Genomic DNA, 14628 nt, shown 5'->3' with positions numbered 1-14628 from the left:
TAACTATAAACTGGTGCCACAAGTATACGTATAACTATAAGCTGACGACACAAGCATACGTATAACGTTATATTTTTATCCTGAACATACATTGTAACTGTTATAAAACCGGATTTATCTTATCACCTAAACGTGAACACGTGTGTGTCTTTATATACGCATGGGTTTTGAAATAAATTGTTATTATTATGATATGCAATGGATACGGCATGAAATCTTGGGAATACACACATGATTTATAACCATTGTATTCAAAGGTCTAAACATTGTCACCTAAAACAATATGATACCATCAGCCGTCCGCCATTGTTTCTGTGAGGTGAGAAGTCCGCCAGGAGGCGACATGCCAGGATCACTACGGGAAACATGTCAACCCGGGGAACAAAGCACCTTCCGTGTGAGATATTCTAAAGGTTGTTATACCAGGGACGTACGTACATCTATGTGTGTCCCTGGTTAGTACATCTATGTGTGTCCCTGGTTAGTACATCTATGTGTGTCCCTGGTTAGTACATATATGTGTGTCCCTGGTTAGTACATCTATGTGTGTCCCTGGTTAGTATATCTATGTGTGTCCCTGGTTATACTGTTGTTGTTATACTGAGTACGTACATCTATGTGTGTACCTGGTTAGTACATCTATGTGTGTCCCCGGCTATATTGATGTTGATATACAGAGTACGTACATCTATGTGTGTACCTGGTTAGTACATCTATGTGTGTCCCTGGTTATACTGTTGTTGTTATACTGAGTACGTACATCTATGTGCGTCCCTGGTTAGTACATCTATGTGTGTCCCTGGTTATATTGTTGTTGTTATACCGAGTAGGTACATCTTTGTGTGTCCCTGGTTAGTACATCTATGTGTGTCCTTGGTTAGTATATCTATGTGTGTCCCTGGTTAGTACATATATGTGTGTCCCTGGTTAGTACATCTATGTGTGTCCCTGGTTAGTACATCTATGTGTGTCCCTGGTTAGTATATCTATGTGTGTCCCTGGTTATACTGTTGTTGTTATATTGAGTACGTACATCTATGTGTGTACCTGGTTAGTACATCTATGTGTGTCCCCGGCTATATTGATGTTGATATACAGAGTACGTACATCTATGTGTGTACCTGGTTAGTACATCTATGTGTGTCCCTGGTTATACTGTTGTTGTTATACTGAGTACGTACATCTATGCGCGTCCCTGGTTAGTACATCTATGTGTGTCCCTGGTTATATTGTTGTTGTTATACCGAGGACGTACATCTATGTGTGTCCCTGGTTAGTACATCTATGTGTGTCCCTGGTTAGTACATCTATGTGTGTCCCTGGTTATACTGTTGTTGTTATACTGAGTACGTACATCTATGTGTGTCCCTGGTTTATTTACTTTTTCCTATGAAATTTGGCCCTGGGAAAGTAAAAAATATGTTTTCCCTTTTAGCCCATTTTTTCCAATATTTGTTGTAGGGTTTTAACATTATTGTGTCCCGGGGTTGGTTTTAAAAAATGAAGGGTCCCGGGAAATTCCCATTTGGTGTTAAAATATACTTACACCGAAATTTTTGGGTTTTTTGTTTAAAAAATTTAATTGGTGGAAAAACAAAAAATTTTTAATTTTTTGGGGGGGTTTTAAAACAGGGTGGGGGGGATTAAACCGGTGGGGATTCCCGGGCACTTCAAAGTAGTTTTTAAACCTTTTTCCCCAAAAGGTGAGTTTAAATAAAAATTTTTTTTTAATTTGAAGGGGGGTAGGATAAACCGGGGGGTTTGGGGTTACAAGGCGGGGGGGCCGGGGCGGGTTAAAATGGGGGGGGTATTCTCAAATTGGGGGGGGGCAGGGGGGGGCTGGGGCAACGGGAAAAAACCCGGGTTTTGGGGTTTGGGGGGGGGAGGGGGGGGGGGGGGGTTTTGGGAAATTTGGGGGGAGGGGGGGGGGAGAAGGTGGGTTTGGGGGGTGGCGGGCGGGGGAGGGGGGTGGGGGGGGGGGGTAGGGGGGGGGTGGGGGGAGGTGGGGGGGGGGTGTGGGGGAAAGGGCAGGGTTTGGAGGGGGGGGGGGGGGGTTTTTGGGGGGTGGGGGGGAGGCGGAGGGGGTGGGGGGAGGGGGGGGGAGGGGGGGGGGGAAGTGGTTAAGTTTCTGGGTCGTTGGTTTCTGTCCGTTGTTTTGGGGTTTCCTGTTGGTGCGTTGGCGTGGGGTTGCGGGTCAGGGTGGTTTGGGGGGGTTGGGCGTGGGCTGGGTGTGGTTGAGTATGGGGGGAGGGGGGTTTTTTGGGTTTGGGGGGGGGGAGGGGTTTTTTTGGGGGGGGGAGGGGAGGGAGGGGGGGGTGGGTGGGGGGGGGGGGAAGGGAGGGGGGAGGGGGGGGTATTTTGGGGGGTTTTGCGGGGTAGGGGGGGGAAGGGGGGGGGGGGGGAGGGGGGTGTGGGGGGGGTGGGGTGTGGGTTTGGTGGGGGGGGGCCGGGAGGGGGAGGGGGGGTGGGGGGGTGGGAGGGGTGGGGTTTGGGGGGGGTAGTTAGGGGGGGGAAGGGTGGGGGTTAGGGAGGGGGGGGGTTTTGGGGGTTGTGGGTAGTTAGGGGGGGAAGGGGGGGGGGGTGGGGTGGGGGGATGGGTAGGTTTGGGGGGTTGGGGGGATTTTATGGTGTGGGTAGGGGGGGTGTAGGGGGGGGTGGGGATGGGGGGGGGGGGGGGTTGTGGGATGGGGATGGGGGGGTTGGGGGGGTTTTTGGTGTTGGGGAAAGTTTTTGGGGGGGTTTTGGGTTATGGTGAAAGGGGGGGGGGGTGGGGATGGGGGGGTTTTGGGGTGGGTGGTTATTGGGGTGGGGGTTTGGGGGGGGGGGTTGGGGTTATGGGGGGGGTAGTTAGGGGGGATTTTTGGGTTTGTGGGGTTTGTTATGGGGGAGGGGGGGTTGGGGGGATGGTGTAGGTAGGGTTTTGGGTTTAAGGGGGGGGGAGGGGGGGGGGTTAAAGTTATGGGGTAGGTTTGGTGGGGGATTTATGGGGTATTTTTGGGTGTGGGATTTGGGGGGGTTTTTAGGGGGGGGGGGGGGCGTTATTGGGGTAGGGGGGGGCCCTGTGGGTAGTTATGGGGTGGGGGGGGGTGGGGGGGAAGGTAGGGTTTTGGGGTTTTGGGGGGGGGTTTAGGTGGGGGTGTAGGTTTGGGTGGGTATTTTTAGGGGGGTGTAGGTTTGGGTGTGGGTTTTTTAGTTTGGTGTGGGTTTTGGTGGGGGTTTGGTTATGGGTAGTTTGGGGTGGGTAGTTATGGGGTGGGTTGGGGGTTTTTGGGTTTTTAGGGGTTTTTAGTTGGGTGGTATTTATGGTGTGGGGTTTTGATGGGGGGGTGGGTTAGGGTGAAAGGTTTGGGTTTTGGGTGGGGTTTGGTGGGGGTAGTTAGGGTTTAGGGGGGGGGTTTTTAGGGTTGGTTTGGTGGGGTAGTTAGGGTGTAGGGTTGGTTTCCCGGGGGGGATTTTTGGGGGGGGGGGAGGGGTTTTTGGGGGGATTTTTGGTGGGGGGGAGGGGGGTTCGGGCTTTTGGGGGGGAGGGGGGGAGGGCGGGGGGGGATTTTGGGATTTGGGGGCGGGGGGGAGGGGGGGTTTGGGGTGGGAAGGGGAGGGGGGGGGGGGGAAGGTTATGGGGGGGAGGGAGGGTTTGGTTAGGGGGGGTTGTGGGGGGTTATGGGGTTTTTTGGGGGGGGTTTTTGGGGGATTTGGGGAATGGGGAGGGGGGTGGGGGGGAAGGGGGGATGGTGGGGTTTTGGGGGGGGGGTTTATTTAGGGGGGGAGGTTGGGTGGGAGGGGGGGGGGGGTTGGGGGGGGGTATTATGGTGGTAGGTTTGGGGGGGGGGGAGGGGGGGGTTGGGGAAGGGAGGGATGGGGGGGGGGGATTTGGGGGGGGGAGGGGTTTTTTGGGGGGGGGGTGGGGAGGGTTTGGGGGGGTTTTGGGGGGGGTTGGGGGGTGGGGAGGGAAGGGGGGGGGTGGGGGGGGGGGTTTGGGGGAGGTTTGGGGGGGGGGTATTTGAGGGGGGGGTTTTGGGGGGGAGTTAGGGGGAAGGGGGGGGGGTGGGTTTTGGGGACGTGGGGGGGGGGTTTTGGGCCCGGGGGGGGAGGGGGGGGGGGTGTATGGGGGAGGGGGGGGGGAAGGGGGTGGGGGGGGCTTGGGGGGGGTTGGGAAGGGGGGTTAGGGGGGGGTTTTTGGGGGGGTGGGGGGGAGGTTTGGGGGGGGGGGTTTTAGGTTGTGGGGTTTGGGTGGTTTTTGTGGTAGTGGGCCCTGGGGGGGCAAGGGGGTTTTGGGGGGTTGGGTTTGGGGTCTAAGGGGGGGGTAAGGGGTAGTTGAGGGGGGGTGTCGGGGGGAGGGGGGGTGGTTAGGGTTTGGGGGGGGGGGGGGTTTTTGGGTTTTGGTTTGGTGGGGAGTTAGGGGTTGTAGGGTTTGGGTGGGGGTTTTGTTGGGGGTTAGGTTTTGGTGTGGGGAGTGAGGGGGTGGGGTTTGGGAAAAGGGGGTGGGGGGTTTATAGGGTGGGTTTTGGGTGGGTATTTTGGGGGTGTGGGTTTTGGGGGTGGGTAAGTTAGGGGGTAGGTTTGGGTTTGGGTAGTTATGGGGTTTTTGGGGGGGTTAGTTATGGTTTGGGGGTTTTTGGGTGGGGGGGTAGTTAGGGTTTTTTGGGTTTTGGGGTGGGTTTAGTTTATGGGAAGGTTTTGGTGTGGTTGGGGGTTTTAAATGGTTTTTTTTTGGTGTGGGTATTTATGGGGGGGTTTTGGGTTTTGTGGGTTTTGGGGGGTGTAGGTTGGTTGGGGGGTGGGTTAGGGGTGGGTTTTGGGGGTTGGGGGGTTTGTTAGGTGTTTGGTGGGGGGTAGTATTGGTGTAGGTGGGGGTGCGGGGGTAGGGGGGGATGTTTGTCGGTGGGGGAATTGGGGTTGGGGGTTTTGGGGGGGGTATTGATGGGGTTTTTTGGTTTTAAGGGGGGGTTGTGTGGGGGGGAAAGGGGTGGTTGGGGGGGGCAGTAGGGATTTTGGGTAGGGGGCGGGGGGCAAGGTTTGGGGGTTTTGGGGTGTGGGGATTTGGGGGTTTGTGGGGGTTGGGGTGGGTGTTATGGGGTATTTGGGGGGGGGGTTTAGGTTAGGGTGTTTGGGGAGGGGAGGGTTTGGGGGGGTGGGGTAGGGAGGGGGTGGGTTTTGGGGGGGGTGGTTAGGGGGAGGGTTTGGGGGGGGGTATTAGGGTTGTATTTTTGGGGGGGGGGAGGTAGGGTTTAGGTTGGTGTGGTTTTAATTTTTGGTGGGGTTTTGGTGGGGGGGGTTAGGGTGTGGGTTTTGGGGTTTGGGGGGAGTTAGGGTGTATGTTTGGGGGGGGTGGGTTAGGGGTAGGGTGGTTTGGGGGGGGGTTATGGGGTGGTTTTGGTGTGGGAAAGGTTATTTTGTAGGTTTGGTGTGGGGTATTTATGGGTGGGTTTTGGTGGGGGGGTTTATGGTGGGGGGTTTTGGGGTGGGGGTAGTTATTATGGGGGGGTTTGGTTGGGGTTATGGGGGGTAGGTTTGGGGGGGGTTAGTTATGGTTTTTGGGGTTTGGGTGGTTAGGTTGGTGGGGGTTTGGGGTTTTGGGTATTTTGGGGTTGTTTTGGGTTTTGGTTTGGGGGTTTGGTTATGGGGTGGTTTTGGGGGTTTTGGGTAGTTAGGGTTTTTTTGGGGTGTGGGTAGTTATGGTGTAGGTTTGGTGTGGGTGGTTATGGTGTGGGTAGTTATGGTGTAGGTTTGGTGTGGGTAGTTATGGTGTGGGTTTGGTGTGGGTGGTTATGGTGTGGGTTTGGTGGGGGGGGTTTTTTGGTTGGGGTAGTTAGGGGGTTTTATGTTTGGTGTGGGGGGTTAGGGGTGTTAGGGGTTGGGGGTTTTGGGGTTTAGTTTTTGGTTTGTGGGTTTGGGGTTGGGGGTGGGTTATGGTGTATTTGGGGGGGGTGTTAGGGTTTTTGTTGGGTTTTGGTGTGGGTAGTTATGGTGTAGGTTTGGTGTGGGTAGTTATGGTGTAGGTTTGGTGTGGGTAGTTATGGTGTTAGGTTTGGTGGGGGTTTTGGGTTTTTTTGGGGGTTTGGGGTTGGGGGTTAGTTATGGGGAGGGGGGGGTTTTGGGGTTTAGTTAGGGTGTGGGGTTTGGTGTGGGTAGTTTTTGGTTTGTGGTTTGGTGGGGTTTTTTTAAGGGTGTAGGTTTGGGTGGGTAGTTTTTGGTTTGTGGGTTTGGGGGGGGTGGGGGTAGTTAGGGTTGGAAAATTTGGGGTGTGGGTAGTATGGGGGAGGTTTGGGGGGGGTTTGGGATGGTGGGGGTTTTGGTTTGGGGGTATTTAGGGTTTGTAGGTTGTGTGGGTGTTTGATGTAGGTTAAAGGTGTGTGGTTAGGGTGGGGGTTTGGGGGGGGTATTTAGGGTGTGGGGTTTGAGTTGGGGTGTTTATGTTATGGTTTTGATTTTGGGTGGGGTTTGGTGTGGGTTTTGGGTTTGTGGGAGTTTGTGGTGTAGGTTTGGTGTGGGTAGTTTGTTTGGGGTTTTTTTTGGGTGTGGGTTTGGGTAGTTATAGTGTTGGGTTTGGCGGGGTTTTGGGTAGGGGGGGTTTTGTAGATTTGGTTGGGGGTTTTAGGGGTGTATTTTGGGGAGGGGGGGGATGGGGAGTTTTTGGGGAGGGTGGGGGGGTTATTTTGGGAGGGGGGGTGTTGGTAGTTAATGGTTTTGGGGGTTTTGGTTTGTGGGGTTGGTGGGGGGGAGGGGGGGTTTTTTGGGTTTTGGGGTGGGGGGGGGGGATGGTGTAGGGGGTGTGGGTAGGATGGGGGGTTTGGTGGGGTTTGGGTTGGGTGGGGGGTTTGGTGGGGGGGTTTGTTAGGGTGTGGGTTTGGGGGGGGGGGAAGGGGGGGGGGGTTTTGTGGGTGTTTTGGGTGGGTTTGATGTTGGGGGTTATGGTGTATTTTTGGTGGGGTTTAGTTAGGGTTGTTTTTTTGATGTGGGGTTTATGTTGTGGGTTTGGTTTTTGGTATTTTGGTTTTTTTGGTTTGTGGGGGGGGGGGAAAGGTTTGGGTTTAGGGGGGGTATTTTGGGGTTTTTGGGTTTGGGTTTGTGGGTGGGTTGGGGGGTTTTTTGGGGGGGGTAGTTATTTTTGGGTTTGGTGGGGGTAGTTTAGGTTGGGTTTTGGAAGGGGGGTGGGTAGTTATGGTGTGGGTTTGGTGGGGTTTTTGGGGGGCGGGGTTGGGGGGGGGTTTTGGGGGTTTTGGGGGGGGGGATAGGCTTAAGGGGTTTTTGGAGGGGGAGGGGGGATTTTGGGGGTTTTGGGGGGAGGGGGGGGTGGGTTTTGGGGGGGGGGAATTTGGGGGTGTGGTTTTGGGTTTGGGAGGGAGGAGGGGGAGGGGGAGGGGGGTTTTTAGGGGGGGGGTTGGGGGGGGGGTTAGGTTGGTGGGGGGGGTGTAGGTGGGTAGGGGGTGGGTTTTGGGGGGGGGTTAGTTAGGGGGTGGGGGTTTGGGGGGGGGGATTTAGGGGGGATGGGGGAGGTGGGTGGGGGAGGGTTTTGGGTTTTGGGGTGTTTTGGGGGGTAGGTTTGGTGGGGGGGTAATTTAGGTGGGTTGGTGGGGGGGGTAGGTAGGGTAGGGGTTTGGGGGGGGAGGGTTTTGGGTGGGGTTAGGATGGGGGTGTTTGGTGGGGAAATTTTATGGGGTGGGTTTGGTTTTGGGGTTTGGTGGGGGTAGGGGGGGGTTTTGGTGGGGGGGGGATTTAATGGGGTGTGGGTTTGGTGGGGTGGGGTAGGGGTGGGTTTTGGTGGGGGGTAGTTAGGGTTGTAGGTTTGGGGAGGGGTTATTTATTTTGTGGGTTTTGGGGTGGGGGGAGTTTTTGGTTTGTGGGTTTTGGTTTTGGTTTAGGGTTTTGTGGGTTTGGTGTGGGTAGTTATGGTGTAGGTTTGGTGTGGGTAGTTATGGTGTAGGTTTGGTGTGGGTGGTGGTTGGTTTTGGGTTTTTTGATTGGGGGTTTTTTGGTGGGGGTTTAGTTATAGTGTAGGTTTGGTGGGGGTTTTTTATGTGTTTTTTTGGGTTTTGTGGGTATTAAAAGGGTAGGTTTTGGGTGGGTAGTTATGGTGTGGGTTTGGGGGTGGGGGTTAGGGTTTTTTTAGGTTTGGTGGGGGTGGTATGGGGAATTTTGGGTTGGGGGGTAGTTTTGGTGTGGGTTTTGGGGTTGGGTGGGTTATGGGGAAAGGTTTGGTTTGGGGGTGGAGTTATTGTTTTTTTGGGTGGGGTATTATGGGGTAGGTTTTGGTGTGTAGGCATGGGTTTTTTGGTTTTTGGGTTTTTTTCCGGGGGTTTGCTTTGGTTGGGTTTGGAAAAACCAAACAAAAATTTACCTACTCGAAGAACAATAGACATATAGATAGATGTAATGATGTTGCGGTTTCATGTTCATGCTTTCATTGATCTTTATGACGGTATTTCTAATGATAAGAAGTTAGTTATTGTAACGTCAGTATTTGATATTGTTTTTTTTTTATTTCGATTGGTTTTGCTTTTGTTTTAGTTATACAAAATGGCTGTACAATTGCCCCCAATTTTTAGATCTAATGATTAGTTCACGAGAGTACTGTTGTATATGGGACTAGATGTCGTTATTACTGTTGTATGTGGGACTAGCTGTCGTTATTACTGCTGTATGTGGGACTAGCTGTCGTTATTACTGCTGTATGTGGGACCTTATGTTGTCGTTATTACTGCTGTATGTGGGATTAGTTGTCGTTATTACTGCTGTATGTGGGACTGTATGGTTGTCGTTATTACTGCTGTATGTGGGACCTTATGTTGTCGTTATTACTGTTGTATGTGGGACTGTATGGTTGTCGTTATTACTTGTATGTGGGACTGTATGGTTGTCGTTATTACTGTTGTATGTGGGACTAGTTGTCGTTATTACTGTTGTATGTGGGACTAGTTGTCGTTATTACTGTTGTATGTGGGACTAGTTGTCGTTATTACTGCTGTATGTGGGACTGTATGGTTGTCGTTATTACTGTTGTATGTGGGACTAGTTGTCGTTATTACTGCTGTATGTGGGATTGAATGTTGTCGTTATTACTGTTGTATGTGGAACTGTATGGTTGTCGTTATTACTGTTGTATGTGGGACTAGTTGTCGTTATTACTGCTGTATGTGGAACTGTATGGTTGTCGTTATTACTGTTGTATGTGGGACTAGTTGTCGTTATTACTGCTGTATGTGGAACTGTATGGTTGTCGTTATTACTGTTGTATGTGGGACTGTATGGTTGTCGTTATTACTGTTGTATGTGGGACTAGTTGTCGTTATTACTGTTGTATGTGGGACTAGTTGTCGTTATTACTGCTGTATGTCGGACTGTATGGTTGTCGTTATTACTGTTGTATGTGGGACTAGTTGTCGTTATTACTGTTGTATGTGGAACTGTATGGTTGTCGTTATTACTGTTGTATGTGGGACTAGTTGTCGTTATTACTTGTATGTGGGACTGTATGTTGTCGTTATTACTGTTGTATGTGGGACTGTATGGTTTTCGTTATTACTGCTGTATGTGGGACTGTATGGTTGTCGTTATTACTGCTGTATGTGGGACTGTATGGTTGTCGTTATTACTGCTGTATGTGGGACTTTTTGTCGTTATTACTGCTGTATGTGGGACTGTATGGTTGTCGTTATTACTGTTGTATGTGGAACTGTATGGTTGTCGTTATTACTGTTGTATGTGGGACCGTATGGTTGTCGTTATTACTGTTGTATGTGGAACTGTATGGTTGTCGTTATTACTGCTGTATGTGGGACTGTATGGTTGTCGTTATTACTGTTGTATGTGGGACTAGTTGTCGTTATTACTGCTGTATGTGGGATTGCATGTTGTCGTTATTACTGTTGTATGTGGAACTGTATGGTTGTCGTTATTACTGTTGTATGTGGGACTAGTTGTCGTTATTACTGCTGTATGTGGAACTGTATGGTTGTCGTTATTACTGTTGTATGTGGGACTAGTTGTCGTTATTACTGCTGTATGTGGAACTGTATGATTGTCGTTATTACTGTTGTATGTGGGACTAGTTGTCGTTATTACTGTTGTATGTGGGACTGTATGGTTGTCGTTATTACTGTTGTATGTGGGACTGTATGGTTGTCGTTATTACTGTTGTATGTGGGACTGTATGGTTGTCGTTATTACTGTTGTATGTGGGACTAGTTGTCGTTATTACTGTTGTATGTGGGACTGTATGGTTGTCGTTATTACTGTTGTATGTGGGACTGTATGGTTGTCGTTATTACTGTTGTATGTGGGACTGTATGGTTGTCGTTATTACTGTTGTATGTGGGACTGTATGGTTGTCGTTATTACTGTTGTATGTGGGACTAGTTGTCGTTATTACTGTTGTATGTGGGACTGTATGGTTGTCGTTATTACTGTTGTATGTGGGACTGTATGGTTGTCGTTATTACTGTTGTATGTGGGACTAGTTGTCGTTATTACTGTTGTATGTGGGACTGTATGGTTGTCGTTATTACTGTTGTATGTGGGACTGTATGGTTGTCGTTATTACTGTTGTATGTGGGACTGTATGGTTGTCGTTATTACTGTTGTATGTGGGACTGTATGGTTGTCGTTATTACTGTTGTATGTGGGACTGTATGGTTGTCGTTATTACTGTTGTATGTGGGACTGTATGGTTGTCGTTATTACTGTTGTATGTGGGACTAGTTGTCGTTATTACTTGTATGTGGGACTGTATGTTGTCGTTATTACTGTTGTATGTGGGACTGTATGGTTTTCGTTATTACTGTTGTATGTGGGACTAGTTGTCGTTATTACTTGTATGTGGGACTGTATGTTGTCGTTATTACTGTTGTATGTGGGACTGTATGGTTTTCGTTATTACTGTTGTATGTAGGACTGTATGGTTGTCGTTATTACTGTTGTATGTGGGACTGTATGGTTGTCGTTATTACTGTTGTACGTGGGACTAGTTGTCGTTATTACTTGTATGTGGGACTGTATGTTGTCGTTATTACTGTTGTATGTGGGACTGTATGGTTTTCGTTATTACTGTTGTATGTGGGACTAGTTGTCGTTATTACTTGTATGTGGGACTGTATGTTGTCGTTATTACTGTTGTATGTGGGACTGTATGGTTTTCGTTATTACTGCTGTATGTGGGACTGTATGGTTGTCGTTATTACTGTTGTATGTGGGACTAGTTGTCGTTATTACTTGTATGTGGGACTGTATGGTTGTCGTTATTACTGCTGTATGTGGGACTGTATGGTTGTCGTTATTACTGTTGTATGTGGAACTGTATGGTTGTCGTTATTACTGTTGTATGTGGGACTGTATGGTTGTCGTTATTACTGTTGTATGTGGAACTGTATGGTTGTCGTTATTACTGTTGTATGTGGGACTGTATGTTGTCGTTATTACTGCTGTATGTGGAACTGTATGTTGTCGTTATTACTGTTGTATGTGGGACTGTATGTTGTCGTTATTACTGTTGTATGTGGGACTGTATGGTTGTCGTTATTACTGTTGTATGTGGGACTAGTTGTCGTTATTACTTGTATGTGGGACTGTATGTTGTCGTTATTACTGTTGTATGTGGGACTGTATGGTTGTCGTTATTACTGTTGTATGTGGGACTGTATGGTTGTCGTTATTACTGTTGTACGCGGGACTAGTTGTCGTTATTACTTGTATGTGGGACTAGTTGTCGTTATTACTGTTGTATGTGGGACTAGTTGTCGTTATTACTTGTATGTGGGACTGTATGTTGTCGTTATTACTGTTGTATGTGGGACTAGTTGTCGTTATTACTGCTGTATGTGGGACTGTATGGTTGTCGTTATTACTGATGTACGTGGGACAAGCTGTCGCTATTACTGTAGTATGTGGGACTAGTTGTCGTTATTACTTGTATGTGGGACTGTATGGTTGTCGTTATTACTGCTGTATGTGGGACTAGTTGTCGTTATTACTGCTGTATTTGGGACTAGTTGTCGTTATTACTGTTGTATGTGGGACTGTATGGTTGTCGTTATTACTGCTGTATGTGGGACTGTATGGTTGTCGTTATTACTGTTGTATGTGGGACTAGTTGTAGTTATTACTGCTGTATTTGGGACTAGTTGTCGTTATTACTGCTGTATGTGGGACTGTATGGTTGTCGTTATTACTGCTGTATGTGGGACTGTATGGTTGTCGTTATTACTGATGTATGTGGGACTGTATGGTTGTCGTTATTACTGTTGTATTTGGGACTGTATGGTTGTCGTTATTACTGTTGTATGTGGGACTAGTTGTCGTTATTACTGTTGTATGTGGGACTAGTTGTCGTTATTACTGTTGTATGTGGGACTAGTTGTCGTTATTACTGTTGTACGTGGGACTAGTTGTCGTTATTACTTGTATGTGGGACTGTATGTTTTCGTTATTACTGATGTATGTGGGACTGTATGGTTGTCGTTATTACTGTTGTATGTGGGACTAGCTGTCGTTATTACTGTTGTATGTGGGACTAGTTGTCGTTATTACTGCTGTATGTGGGACTAGTTGTCGTTATTACTGCTGTATGTGGGACTAGTTGTCGTTATTACTGATGTACGTGGGACTAGTTGTCGTTATTACTTGTATGTGGGACTGTATGTTGTCGTTATTACTGTTGTATGTGGGACTAGCTGTCGTTATTACTGTTGTATGTGGGACTAGTTGTCGTTATTACTTGTATGTGGGACTGTATGGTTGTCGTTATTACTGATGTACGTGGGACTGTATGTTGTCGTTATTACTGTTGTATGTGGGACTGTATGGTTGTCGTTATTACTTGTTTGTGGGACTAGTTGTCGTTATTACTTGTATGTGGGACCGTATGTTGTCGTTATTACTGTTGTATGTGGGACTGTATGGTTGTATGTGGGACTAGTTGTCGTTATTACTTGTATGTGGGACTAGTTGTCGTTATTACTTGTATGTGGGACTAGCTGTCGTTATTATTGTTGTATGTGGACTGCATGTTGTCGTGATTACTGCTGTATGTGGGACTGTATGGTTGTCGTTATTACTGTTGTATGTGGGACTAGTTGTCGTTATTACTTGTATGTGGGACTGTTTGTCGTTACTATGGTCGTTAGTGGGGTATTGGTGTTGAGGTATGGACTGTTATATGTAGGCATTTTTATGTTGTTTTTATGTTGTATACATATGAAGATACAGGTTAAAGAAAAAAATACTGATGGTACAATACACACATATATTAAATTCATCGAACTATATATACCATATATCCTATTAAATTTGGTCTGGCAGTCACTCCTGGGACCAATGTTAGCGTGTATAACAGTGGCCTTTTGAGTCTCTAATAATTGTCATTGAATGGAGTTATATGGATTATGGGTTTTAAAGCCTATATCCCAGATCAATCTACATATCAGTTAATTGGAGCCGTTTGTAACGGCGGTATTTAAATACCTACATATGTAGAGTTGTAGTAAGTAATTGTGATTAGGACGTTTAAATATAACTATAAATTACTGGAGTTCAAATGGCACAGCCTCGAGGGCCAGTCAAACCTCGATGTATATTCAAAACCTGACTTTCACAAACGAGGTGTGTGCTAATTTAACTTTTGGTTCTGTGTACATTGCCTAGTTCCACGGCTTATCTAATAAAAACTATTCTAATGTTTAAAAGATACTTAGAATATTTATCGGAAAAGTTTGCGTGTTTATTGAAATGTCATTATATGTATATGTGTATATTTTGGTAAAAGAGGCCAGAAAACCACTGCTGCTCGTTCCGAAATAACTCACCTCTCCATTTTCGTTACTATTTCCTTTGCCACCTTTTCTTAATTTCACAGGAGGAAAAAATCCATTGACTTTCCGTCTGCTTTTTCCACGGGGAACTTCGAATCCATCAAAAGCTACAACGCTGGGTTTCGATACTTGTTTAGGTTTGTTGATGTAATCTGTGTTGGAGTTGTATATGAGGGTATTTCTACCCTGCCTGCCCGGCATGTTGGACTGTAGGACATCCGTATGGGCCGGAACACTCCGAACGTTCGCCTGTGTGTTACGTCCTACTCCGGGAATTGTTACAGAGACCGGAACCGTCCCCACACCATCGGCGCTGAGCCCTGCTGCACCGGCTAGCTTGTGTGGCCCTCGGAGTGAACTTTCGTTAATCGGTGGTAATTTGAACCCTTCGTTAGCTTGTTGTGACGACATGAGTCGCTCATGAGCGGTGTAATTATATGTAATGTATCCTGACTAAAGCCTAAATCCTCTTTCAGAGATCTTAAACGTTGATTCCTCTTAAAACACGTTCTATTGTCTATAGGTAAAGAACGGCGTGTCGTAGGTCATTTAAATTGTATTGGAGTGTAGATATGGGCCGATTCTCAAGCCCCGCGAGTCCATCGTAGGTCGGCGTGTGTTAGAAAAACACTTCAACTTAATAGCTCGATCTTTGCTTTAAATTTAAAATACCTATATGCTCCACAAGCTATTGAACAGCGTCATGGGCGGCTACCTCCCCCTTTGAGAAAGATCACAACGATTTGCGACGATAGGTTCTTAACGCTTCTCGTGTATATGCACAGCGCAATTGAAAAAAAATCTGTCATTTCCAAGTCCTCAATCT

General features: G+C 48.2%; 1 protein-coding gene across 1 annotated transcript in view; it reads right to left on the bottom strand.

The window, feature by feature from the left end:
- LOC117324328 overlaps window positions 1–14628 on the bottom strand; it is a 24941-nt gene extending 10313 nt beyond the window's left edge. Inside the window, exon 1 of the mRNA XM_033880125.1 lies at window positions 13797–14628. Coding sequence (XP_033736016.1) covers window positions 13797–14213 — 417 coding nt within the window. The 5' untranslated portion in view covers window positions 14214–14628. The remainder of the gene's footprint in view (window positions 1–13796) is intronic.

The sequence above is a fragment of the Pecten maximus genome, chromosome 1, assembly GCF_902652985.1.
Source record: "Pecten maximus chromosome 1, xPecMax1.1, whole genome shotgun sequence".
In the NCBI taxonomy this organism is placed as follows: domain Eukaryota; kingdom Metazoa; phylum Mollusca; class Bivalvia; order Pectinida; family Pectinidae; genus Pecten; species Pecten maximus.
This window is presented reverse-complemented; position numbering and strand designations above follow the sequence as displayed.